This window comes from Eumetopias jubatus, unplaced genomic scaffold (assembly GCF_037043125.1).
Source record: "Eumetopias jubatus isolate StellerSeaLion01/CBP00866 unplaced genomic scaffold, mEumJub1_p1.0 scaffold_9, whole genome shotgun sequence".
Lineage (NCBI taxonomy): Eukaryota > Metazoa > Chordata > Mammalia > Carnivora > Otariidae > Eumetopias > Eumetopias jubatus.
Window position 1 is genome coordinate 49,346,270 of NW_028274815.1, and position 11,433 is coordinate 49,357,702.

At 54.8% G+C, this 11,433-nt stretch overlaps 3 protein-coding genes across 5 annotated transcripts; 1 reads left to right on the forward strand and 2 right to left on the reverse strand.

Moving 5' to 3' along the window:
• The first annotated feature begins 69 nt into the window (after positions 1-69).
• Positions 70-4,706, forward strand: MOGS (mannosyl-oligosaccharide glucosidase). The gene is made up of 4 exons (XM_028116379.2): positions 70-1,437; positions 1,631-1,857; positions 2,328-2,524; positions 2,765-4,706. Exons 1-4 carry the CDS (start codon positions 1,095-1,097, stop codon positions 4,506-4,508), a joined length of 2,511 nt encoding a protein of 836 aa, XP_027972180.1. The 5' UTR covers positions 70-1,094; the 3' UTR covers positions 4,509-4,706.
• Positions 4,707-5,014: 308 nt separating this feature from the next.
• WBP1 (WW domain binding protein 1) lies at positions 5,015-7,334 on the reverse strand. 3 transcript variants are annotated; one of them, XM_028116386.2, is made up of 5 exons: positions 7,095-7,247; positions 6,663-6,764; positions 6,034-6,136; positions 5,730-5,906; positions 5,015-5,559 (listed from the first exon to the last, which is right to left on the reverse strand). In XM_028116386.2, exons 1-5 carry the CDS (start codon positions 7,161-7,163, stop codon positions 5,105-5,107), a joined length of 906 nt encoding a protein of 301 aa, XP_027972187.1. In that variant the 5' UTR covers positions 7,164-7,247; the 3' UTR covers positions 5,015-5,104. The 3 variants fall into 3 exon arrangements, with proteins under 3 accessions (XP_027972187.1, XP_027972188.1, XP_027972189.1); XM_028116387.2 differs by lacking the exon at positions 6,663-6,764 and having other exon boundaries at positions 7,095-7,334; XM_028116388.2 differs by lacking the exon at positions 5,730-5,906.
• Positions 7,335-7,840: 506 nt separating this feature from the next.
• On the reverse strand, positions 7,841-11,377 carry INO80B (INO80 complex subunit B). The gene is made up of 5 exons (XM_028116385.2): positions 11,219-11,377; positions 10,798-10,990; positions 10,464-10,582; positions 10,124-10,293; positions 7,841-8,460 (listed from the first exon to the last, which is right to left on the reverse strand). Exons 1-5 carry the CDS (start codon positions 11,274-11,276, stop codon positions 7,930-7,932), a joined length of 1,071 nt encoding a protein of 356 aa, XP_027972186.1. The 5' UTR covers positions 11,277-11,377; the 3' UTR covers positions 7,841-7,929.
• Between the last annotated feature and the right edge of the window lie 56 nt (positions 11,378-11,433).

Here is an 11,433-nt window from a genome sequence, read left to right on the forward strand (position 1 = left end):
TGACCATTGGGATTGGTCAGAAGGTGACTGTTGAAAAAGCGAAAAGTCTACCGGGGGCGGGGGGGGGGTCAGATATCAGATTATAGCAAAATAGAAAGTGAACATGCAACATACAGTATTAGCTTTATATAATGAGTTTGGATGGGAGGTGTGATAATAGCTAGAGTAGCATCACGGTGTTGAGTAGGGTTTTTTAAAGGATGATAGGGACTTGTACTTTATGAAAATAACTTTTATGCCAAGCTGTTGGTGAGAAATAACTGAATCCAAGTTGCTTTTCTGAACCACCATTAATTGTAATGTCAACTCTCCTAGGTCCACCTGAGGTGCAGATGCCACTTCCTATAGCCTTCCCTGACCTGGATATAATTGATCCTTTCCCTAAGCTTCTGTGCTTCCTGAGTTGTAGACTAGAGGGGGTAAAATGCATTCTTTAAAATGCATGCACCACCGTTACGGTCCTTTTAGGGTTCATCTAGATAAGGAATCCTAAACTGTCAGAGGGTCGCTTAAAGACACTGTTGGAACAGATCTCAGGCTTCCTCTTGGGTCCACTCCGGCACACTCCACTTAACTAGGAAAGAAGGCAAGGGCGTGGGCAAAGTGATCCAGTCTGTTTCAGATACACTTGGGCTCCAAGCTAGCCACTTCCTGGCTCTGTGGCCAGGGCCAAGTTACTTTAACTTTCTAGGCCAGTTTTCAGCCACCTGATTGGGGCGGTTACATGTAAAACACTCGGGATGGAGTTTCAGGTTCTTAATATATAGTCCTTTGAAAAACAAAAAAGCCAATGTGAGATTACTTTTCTCTACTAGCTTGTGAAATCCGCGAGGTGGCCAAAGAAACGTTAACCCTGGAGACAACCAGCCCTTTGCCAGGCCGGTGGCGGCGGTTCCGGACTCGGAGACTTAATCGGACGTGGCGGGGCGGGGCTTCCGGCAGGAGGCGGAAGCGGAGCGGGAGGCGCGGGCAGGCGGGTTCGGCTGACAGATCTGTGGCTGCCGGTGCGCCGCGCGCAAAGCCGGGAGGCAAAGCAGGACCCGGGCTCCATTGCCGCCTCTCCGAGCTCCCGCAACGCCGACCTCTCTTCTAGGATGGCTCGGGGCGAGCGGCGGCGCCGCGGAGCGCCAGCAGACGGACCGCGGACAACTGAAAGGGCGGTTCGGGGTGGCCCTGCACGACGGGGCGGCGAGGCCCGTGGTTCTGCCTGGAGAGCGGCTCTGGGCATCGTGGTCCTGTCTCTGGCCCTGGGCCTGTCAGGATGCTGGCTGCTGGCGTGGCACCGTGCGCGGAGGGCGGTCACACTGCACTCGGCGCCCCCGGCACTGCCTCCCGACTCTTCCAGCCCCGCCGTGGCCCCGGACCTCTTCTGGGGCACCTACCGCCCTCACGTCTACTTCGGCATGAAGACCCGCAGCCCGAAGCCCCTCCTCACCGGTAACTGGGCCTCGGGACGGGCGGGTAGGCAGGCGGACTCTTAATCTGGGAGCCCCAGCTTCACGCCAGAGCAAGAGTGGGGAGGGGTGTGGTTCAGGAGAGTTTTGAGGAGGGATGACCCTGAAACTCTTGGAGACCCAGAGGGACAGGTCCCCTGCTCTCTCTTTGACTTACGTGGCCATTCTACCCCCAGGACTGATGTGGGCGCAGCAAGGCGCCACCCCGGGGACCCCTAAGCTCAGGCACACGTGTGAGCAGGGGGACGGCGTGGGTCCCTATGGCTGGGAGTTCCACGACGGTCTCTCCTTCGGGCGGCAACACATCCAGGATGGGGCCTTAAGGCTCACCACTGAGTTCGTCAAGAGGCCTGGGGGTCAGCACGGAGGGGACTGGAGCTGGAGAGTGACTGTAGAACCTCAGGTCAGGGCCTCAGGACACCCTTCCCCCAGCCCAGACTCCCTTCACCCTTTCTTTGCTGCCAGCAAATGCAGTATGATGTGGCAGTTAACAGCAGGGGCTCTGAGTCTGGCTGCCTGCCTTGAACATTTGTTTATATGACCATCTCTATTTACTATCCATAAGCCATGGTTTCCTTTTTGCAAAATGGAGATACAAATAGCACTTAACTCATAGAACTGTATGACTGAAAGAAAATGATGTGTAGCGTTCTTAGCATAGTACATGACACAAAAGCATTCTATTATTTCCCAGAGAACCCTGTGCAAAGCTCTATACCTCATCTCACTGGGTGCTTATCCTCACTGACCCTCAACACTGTAGATGTATGTTTACCATGTTGCTCCTGCATGGTGCCCCTTTCAGTAAAGCTGAATTTTCAGGAGATACTGCTAATCTAATGCTGTGTTTTTCTGTCCTCCTTGGTCATCCAGACCTCAGGTACCTCTACCCTCCCTTTGGTGTCCCTGTTCTTCTATGTGGTGACAGATGGCAAGGAAGTCCTAGTGCCAGAGGTTGGGGCCAAGGGGCAGTTGAAATTCATCAGTGGGCACTCCAGTGAACTTGGTGACTTCCGTTTTACACTTATGGCACCAACCAATCCAGGGGACACTGCCCCTAAGTATAGCAGGTAACTAGGGGAAGAGAAAAGGTGGGGGTGCTGGTAGAGGTGGTATGGATGCGGACTTAGCCTGATTTCAATCTCCCCCACTCTACCCTCTTTCCACCATTTTTTCCCCTTCTCACCAGGCTGCATGTCCTCTGCATTGCCAAGACCCTTCCATTCTGACTGCTGATCTCCTCTTATTTCTCTTTATAATCCTCACCATATTCTCCTGAGTAATTTTCTATTTATCTTTTTCTCTTCAAGCTACAATGTCTTCTGGTCCTCCAACCCAGGACTTCCTTTGCTGACAGAGATGGTGAAGAGTCGCCTAAATAGCTGGTTTCAGCACCGGCCACCAGGGGCTTCCCCTGAACGCTACCTCGGCTTGCCAGGATCTCTGAAGTGGGAGGACAAAGGCCCAAGTGGGCAAGGACAGGGACAAGGGCAATTCTTGATACAACAGGTGACACTGAAAGTCCCCTTTTCTGTGGAGTTGGTGTTTGAATCGGGCAGTGCCCGTGCAGGAGGAAGCCAACCCCTGGAGCAGCTGGCCGGCAGCCTGCTGACCCAAGCCCTGGAGAGCCATGCTGATGCCTTTAGAGAGCACTTTGAGAAGACTTTTCAACTGAAGGGGAAGGGCCTGAGCCCTGAGGAGCAGACTTTGGGTCAGGCTGCCCTCAGTGGCCTCCTTGGTGGGATTGGCTACTTCTATGGACAGGGTCTGGTGTTGGCAGACATGGGGGTTGAGGGGTCTGAGCAGAAGGTGGACCCAGCCCTCTTTCCACCTGTCCCTCTTTTCACGGCAGTGCCCTCCCGGTCATTCTTCCCACGAGGCTTCCTTTGGGATGAAGGCTTTCACCAGCTGGTGGTCCAGCGGTGGGATCCCCGCATTACGCGGGAGGTCCTAGGTCACTGGCTGGGGCTGCTCAATGCTGATGGCTGGATTGGACGAGAACAGGTGCTGGGGGATGAGGCCCGAGCCCGGGTGCCCCCAGAATTCCTGGTGCAAAGGGCAGCACACGCCAATCCCCCAACCCTGCTTTTGCCTATAGCCTACATGCTAGAGAGTGGTGACCCTGCTGACTTTGCCTTCCTCCGCAGGGCCTTCCCCCGCCTGCGTGCCTGGTTCTCCTGGCTCTATAAGAGTCAGGAAGGGCCAGTGCCACTATCTTATCGCTGGCGGGGCCGGGACCCTGCCTTGCCAACCCTGTTGAACCCTAAGACACTGCCTTCGGGGCTGGATGACTATCCCCGGGCTTCGCATCCTTCAACTAGCGAGCGGCACCTGGACCTGCGGTGCTGGGTGGCACTGGGTGCCCGTGTGCTGGTACGGCTGGCAGAGCAGCTGGGTGAGGCGGAGGCAGCTGCGGAGCTGGGCCCACTGGCTGCATCACTGGAGGCAGAAGAGAGCCTGGATGAGCTGCACTGGGCCCCAGAGCTAGGAGTCTTTGCAGACTTTGGAAACCACACAAGAGCAGTGCAGCTGAAGCCTCGGCCCCCTCAGGGGCTGGTGCGGGTGGTGGGCCGGCCCCACCCTCGTTTACAGTACGTGGATGCCTTGGGCTATGTCAGTCTTTTTCCCATGCTGCTGCGGCTGCTGGACCCCAACTCCTCCCGCCTTGGGCCCCTGCTGGACGTCCTAGCTGACAGCCGCCATCTCTGGAGCCCCTTTGGTTTGCGCTCCCTTGCAGCCTCCAGCCCCTTTTATGGCCAGCGCAATTCAGAGCATGATCCTCCATACTGGCGGGGTGCCGTGTGGCTCAATGTCAATTACCTAGCCTTAGGGGCTCTCTACCACTATGGTCATCTAGAGGGTCCCCACCAGGCCCGGGCTGCTAAGCTCCACAGTGAGCTCCGTGCCAATGTTGTGGGCAACGTGTGGCGGCAGTATCAGGCCACGGGTTTCCTTTGGGAGCAGTATAGTGACCGGGATGGGCGGGGCATGGGCTGCCGCCCTTTCCAAGGCTGGACCAGCCTTGTCCTACTGGCCATGGCTGAAGACTACTGAAGAGGGAGGCTGAGAGGGATGCCAGGCCCCCACTCTGGAACAGAAGGACAAGGTCTCTAGCTTCTGCCCCCAGCCCTCAGATACTAGTGCTTCAAACCCTCCTCAGCTCATCTCAGGTGTCTCCTTACTGTCATCCCACGTAGCCCTGGGGTGAACGTGAATTCAGAGTCTATTTTTCTAAATAAATTGGAAAACGATGCCAAGCTCTATTGCTTTTGCCAGCTCTGCCTCACCAAGAGGTCTTAGCTCAGTCCAGACCTGAGGGCTGCCTACTATTCTTCAGAGGAAGGTGGGAAAAGTGGCCATTACATATCCCTTCCAAATCCAGTTAGGTCAAGTGCAATGCAGCAAGTTGAGCACTGGTCCACCCAAATTCACAAGCAGCTGGTTCACATCTCTTTAATGAGATCAAAGGCTCCTGTGTATGTTTTTTGGGGGTACAGCTAGCACAGTCCCCCAAACACCGCCGCTCTCCTCAGGACTCCACCCCTTTCAGGCAGATTCAAGGCGGCAGGGAGAGGCCAAGGAGAACTCGAGGATATGGGCCCCGGGCTGTTTCTGGTGGGCAAGGAATCCAGCCACCCTCCCAAAACTGTTTATGGGAGGTCCCCTTCACTGGAAACTAGCCCCACAGGAGATACCTGGGGTACAGGATCGAGGGGCAGCACACAAGGGTCCTCCAGATCTGGTGGGGTGGCACTAGCCCTAGCCTCCTTGACTGGCTCGCCATCGCCAGAGTCAGGACAAGGGCAGAGCTCAATACCTGAGTCACCAGTCAGGCGGCGATAGCGGCAAGAAGGGGGTGTGAGGGCAGGGCTCAGCCCTGCCCCAGGCTCACTCTCCTGATGAGGGGGCGCACTCCGGTGGGAGGCAACACCTTCCACATTTGTTCCCTCGCAGTGGGCAGGGCAGCTAGAAGCAGAGGAGCGGCCGGTGCGGTCACTGGAAGCAGTCAAGGGGCAGCCTGAGGCTGCGGTGTAAGGAGGCGGCGGTGTGCCGGGCCGGTGAACCACATCCTCATAGGCTGGGGGTTTGAAGGCGCTGAGGAGGCCTGCAGGAAAGATGGCATGGTTGGTGGGGCAACCAGCGGTAGGGTAGTGGTACCTTTGCTATCAGGGAAAGGGTGCCTTTGAAATGTCCGAAAAGGGAATGTGGGGATGATTCAGGGTTCTGGGTTGGGAGGGGCCACTGCCAGTGGGCCCAGAGCCTCAAGCCACTCACGAAGGTCAAGCAGTGAACCGGTAGGGCCAGGGCCAGCCCCATGGCATGCCCCGTGGTAGGCCAACAGGTTGATCTCCCGCTGGCGCTGCTGTTGCTGCAGCCGGAGTTTAGCTCGCCGGTGACGGAAGGCGCAACAGCAGCTAAAGAGGATGAGGACAGTCCAGAGCAGCCAGAACCCTGCAAGGGGTGAGGAGGGAGGGTCTTAGATACCTCCTGGGCAGAGAAAGGTCCATGAAGGTTGGAATTTTGAGGCCCAAGGGAGGGTGGGCAGAAGGACCCAAGAATAGCCCCCTTGGAGACTCACACCAGAGCTCATAGTAGTAGGTGCAGCAGCCCGTCTCCCCGCAGCAGTGGCCACTCTCACAGAGGTAGGGCTGGTTGTTCACTCCTGGGCAGAGCTCTCGAAGCTGGGAGCAAGGAGGCACTTAGAACCAAGGGAGATCCCAGCCCCAGGCACTGTCCACCCCGACCCCCCCCCCCCCCGCATGCAGGGACACAGTCCCACCCTGTGAGCCGAGTTGAGCTCAGAGAGATCTGTGGGGAGGGGAAGAGTGATGGTGAGAGAAGTGATCAAATATCTGAAGGGCTGTTGACATGGAAGAGGATTCGGAATAACAAGAATCTGTCTAGAGAACAAGATGCAAGGTGTGGACATACAAAGAGGCCGATTTCGGTTCTGCATAGAGAGAGACTTCTCTCACACTCAGGCTGGCTCCCCAGGGTGTTTTCTGTTAAGGGAGCGTTTGGGCAGAAGCCAGGGGGCAGTCTGACCTATCTCAGAGTCTCAAACAATGGGTAAGGGGTTTAAGGTAATTTCCAATGCTAGGATGCTTTCATTATCCCCCGCACGGTCTGCCTCCCCACCCCACGCTGGATCTTTCCACCCCTGGGTCTCAGGAAGGGCCATATGAGACCCAGAGCAGTGCTCCCAACCAGATGGGACTGTTGTGGATGATAAAGGATGGCATCCAGGGCGCGAGTCTGGGTTCCAGCTCTTCTCCAAATTGCTCCCTCAAGAGAAGACGCTGCCGGACTCTGTTGTGACAACAGGCACACAGAAAAACATCACAAATAACTGTTGCAAGACAGAGGGAGCTTCCCTGGGCCTCATTATGCCTTTGGTCTCTGGAGAGCCACTGCAAGCTTCCACTGCAGCCATGGGATGGGGGGTCTAAGAAGCTGCAGGCAAAGTCAACTGCATCTACGTTACAAAGTTTAGACAAAGAGTAGAAGGGACATATTTAGGAACTTCACAGTATCTTTGGCTACGTGAGTTCCTCCCCAACCCCCCAAAAGGAAGGGAGAAGGAGAGGGGAAAGAGAAATAAATGGCTGTCGTGATAGGCTTTTGAAGCAGTTGGGATACCTGCTGTTGCGGCACGCGAAGTGCCCCCCAGGCCTCCTCGCTGCCGTTCCCGCTGCTGGCCTGAGCCATGCCTCCACCTACAGCCCCCTGTAGACCACAGCCTCCTCTATCGCCAGGCGCCCCGCCCCTGCCACTTCTGCCGCCACCGCCATGGTCCCTGCCCGGCCCATCTTCGCTGCCGCCTCCATCATTCCGCGGCTGGAGCTTCCATCCGGGGAGAGCTCTGCCAACTAGGACCCAGATTGCTCGGCCCTACCAATCAGCGATGCCCGCCGGCGGACGGGCCAATAGGAACGGACCAGAGGTTTCTCCCAGGGACCAATCTACAGCAGCGCCTCCGCCACTCTCCCAGACGACAAGAGCTTACACAGACAAAGAGTGGGGCAAGATTCGACCCATGGCCCTGACTGACAGCGACAATAGCCAATATGGACAACAGAACGGGCTCTGCATAATCAGCCAATAAACGGCCGTCCGGGCAAGCAAAGTCTCCGCTGATTGGCCTGAGCGCTACTTTCAGCGATGACGCCGAAGGCCCGACCAAGCCAGGTAATCCCACCCGAAGAGGCGGAGAGGCGGGGCGGCGGCGGCGGGGGCGGGGGCGGGGGTTGTCCCCAAAAGTCCGCCCAAGTCTTCTTGCGGCCTAGGGGCCTGTTTCCCAGGTGTCGACGCAATCTCTCGTGAGGGCAAAATGTGTGTACGGGACATTGGCCTGCCCATACCCCATTTCCCCAACTCTGTATAAGTCGAGGCATCGGATGAAATTTAATAAGGGGGGTAAAATAATGAAAACGGGGCAGGGGAGAGGGCGCAGAGTCCAGGTTAGGTCAGGGCCTTAAGTAGCCAAAAGGGGGGATCCGGGGCCCTCGGGTCCCCCAAGCCGCATCTGCAGGTTGATGCGGTAGCACTGAAGGCTGCAGAGCGCCTGGCCCGTGCGGGAGCAGGCGTAGCGGCGCGGGTGTGGGCAGCCGGGGACGGAGCATCGAGGAGGAGGGCCAGATGGGGACGGCCGCTGAGACACTGGCGCGGGGGCGGGGACGCCAGGTGGGAAGGAAAGGGTGGAACCCTGTGCCCCGCTGCTGTAGCGCACCATGGGGGCCGGGGCCACGGTCCGCCCTCCCCGTCGCTCGCCCCGCGCCGCCCCTCGGCCTCCCCGCCCGCTGGGCGCCGCAGTCTTGGTGAGACGCTCGATAGTCTGGTTCTTGTGCTCCTCCGCCCGCCGGGCCGCCTGCAGCCGTCTCTTTCGCGCCCTCTCCTCGCGCTTCAGCAGCATCTCCTCGGTGAGGGCCGGGGCCGGGCAGCCCGCAGCCACAGGTAGCGGCAGCATCGGGGAAGGCTGACTCCGCGCCTTCTGCAGCAGAGCTCGCTGGGGAGAGACAGATCGAGTGATGTCAGAGAGGGGAGGTCTGCCCAAACGGGGGCAAGGGGATCTGGGGATCTGGAAAGCAGGGTCTTGAGGAGCACTGGCCTTGAGAGAAGGGGTGGAATGAGCACCCTCTCCGGGTGCGTTTGTACGGCCTCCTCCCAGATCTCCAGACTTTCATCTTTAGAACCTTGACTCTAAAGAAGAAAAGCATTCATGTTTCCTGCCTGGCCTGAGTACCAAAACTCTACCACCTCTCCAGAGGTTTTTGTTTTGTTTTGTTTTTTGTTTTAAATCTTTTCATCTCATTCCAAACAGTGGGAAAGGATCTTTACTTCATGTCATCGGATGATACTACGATTGAAGAAAGAGGGTCTGGAGGTGATACAGATTTAACAGTGGATCCATAGATGTGGCCAGTCAGAAGCTGCTCTTAAACAAGTGGCATCTCACCCAGATAGAGCATTTGAGCAAATTGAGAGCATGTAGTCACAAGAAGCTGTCATTTTTGAAAACTCTGATATGCATTGAAAACAAAATAGATCTCAGGGTGACTATGCGGTGTATTTACAGTGGTGTTGCTGTATATATGGATCTGAGATCTTTCTTCTCCCTTTCAATGTGTTATGTTCCTAATCAGGAGGATTTATTTTGCTAAACAATTTGCTAACACATTACACAAATTAAAAAAAAAAAAAAACAACCCACAACCTATTTTTGTTTCTTTTAAATACAGTATTTAAATTAAAATGGAAAATTACAGGTTTATGACAAGTATGTGATGCTACTTAAGGGGATGGCTTTTTAGAAGTAACTGCTTCAGATTTTTTGTTTTGTTTCTGAAGCTTTGCCTTGTCTGTCTAGTTAAACATTTGACTGATAATTCTGTTTGATTTTGGAAGTATTCTAACATGACACAAGATCTGAATATAGTTTCTCCTGGAAAAAAAAAATCTTTTCATCTCAGTGGTATAGCGTCAACTGGATAACTGCTCAAGCCCAAAACTCAGGGTTACCCTTAATTCCTCTTTTCTGGCCGCTCCCTGACTCCCAACAAGTATCTATTTCCAAAACATATCCAGAATTCATCTGATTTCCTCCATATCCACAAATTCCACCTTGGTTCAAGCCACCACCATCTCTCACCTGACTACTTCAACAGCTTCCTGGCAGGTCTTGCTTCTACTCCTTACCTCCACTAAGAAGCCAAAGTAATCTACTGAAATATAAATCAAATATATCACTTTCCTGCATACAACCTTTTCATGCTTTAGTCACATTTATTTTTCTCCTTAGCCACTACTAGGCGTGTTGCACTCTCAGGGTCTTTGCACCTACTGGTCTCTACTTGAAAGGCTCCTCTGGTATTGGAAATGTAATCTCATCAGAGAGGTCTTCCCTGCCTTCCCTATCTAGTGTTGTCTCTTCCCACCACTTTCTACTTCATCATCCTATTTTTGTTTAAACTGTACTTTTCAAAATTATTTATTTACTTACTTACTCCTCTCCCCCCAACACACACACACACACAAATACCAGCTCCATGAAAACAGAAACCTTCTCCTTTTTTTTTGCCATTGATATCCCCACTGCCTAGCAACATTCTTGGGACACAGGAAGTTCTCAATATATTTTTAGCCAGCGAACAAAGAATGAACCAACTCACCTGTCGAGCAGTGAGCAGCCGCTCGTTGATCTCCTTCTTGAGATCTCCATTGTCATCAAGCTCCCCCTTCTCCAGGGCATCCAGCCACCTCTGTTCCTCCTCTTCTTCTTGACCTCCTAAGCCCCCTGACAGGTCCCGAAGTGGGGAGGGGGACAGATTACTGTCTTCATCTGGAAAGCAAAGTTGGAGAGCTAAAAGTAGAATTGTTCAGATGGGGAACCCTGATTTGGCCAAGTTAATACTGAGACACTCAAAATTCTCACCCTCCTCAGAACCAACCCTCTTCCTTTCACCAGGTATAATGAGAAACCCAGTGTCCCCACCTCCAGATTCTTCTCACCCAGCCAGGCACGGTACTGCTCAAGGGGGACTCCTTCCATAGGTTCCTCTTCATTGTCCACAACCATAAGGGGGGAGGGTGAGCGAGGACCCTCAGGGATCACAGTGAAAGTAGGAACACTGCAGAGAAGCAACCATTGTGTAAGATGAGCAGTTCTTTCCTCCTGCTTGGTAGTACAACCAGCATTCCCCTACACCGTCTTGGGTTCTGCCTTCACCTGGGCCCTGAAGTCAGTGTCCATTCTCTGTCTGCTGGAAAGCCTTGCCAGCTTCTCCTTCTATCTCTGCCTGCTCCTAAAGTCCCCCAAGTAAAACCTTGGCTTTCTTGGCCTCACCTCTTGGTGCCCAGGACCTGCCCACCCAGTTTGATTTTGAGTTTAAGTTGGGGCTTAGCAGGTGACGGCTGCGTTGGCCCAGCCTCCTCTTCCTGATGATGTTTCTTCTTGTGTTTTTTCTTGTGCTTCTTGTGCTTTTTCTTGTGCACTCCATGGCCGTGGGCGCCCGCCAGGCTCAATTCCAGCGCTTCTCCTGCGTGAGGAGAGTCTGTCAACGGTGTAGATGAGGGAGGGGCAGGGAAAGCCTGGAAGAACCCAATACCCCCAAGGGACCCCACTCTTCCCGCGGTACACGCTGTTACCATAAACAGCCCCGCCTTTCTCCTTCCCACCTGTAGCGAAGTACCCCGGAGGCTCGGAAGAGCAAAAAGGGCACTCCTTTTCTGCGAACGCCTAACTTGCTTTATCGACCCGCGCTTACCGGGTTCAGGGGCTTCCATAGCCCCAGAGGTGCTACCACGCCGCCACAGCTTACTCATGGGGTCCTGCAAGGAAAGGGGGCTGGAAATGATAGGGACACATGCTGACAGGCCTTTTCCGCCCCGCGGAAAAACCGACTCCTGCAAAGTAACGGGCTACTTCCGGCGCGTAACAACCATGCTTCTGCGGGGCTCGCGCTGAGCCTAAAACCCTCCC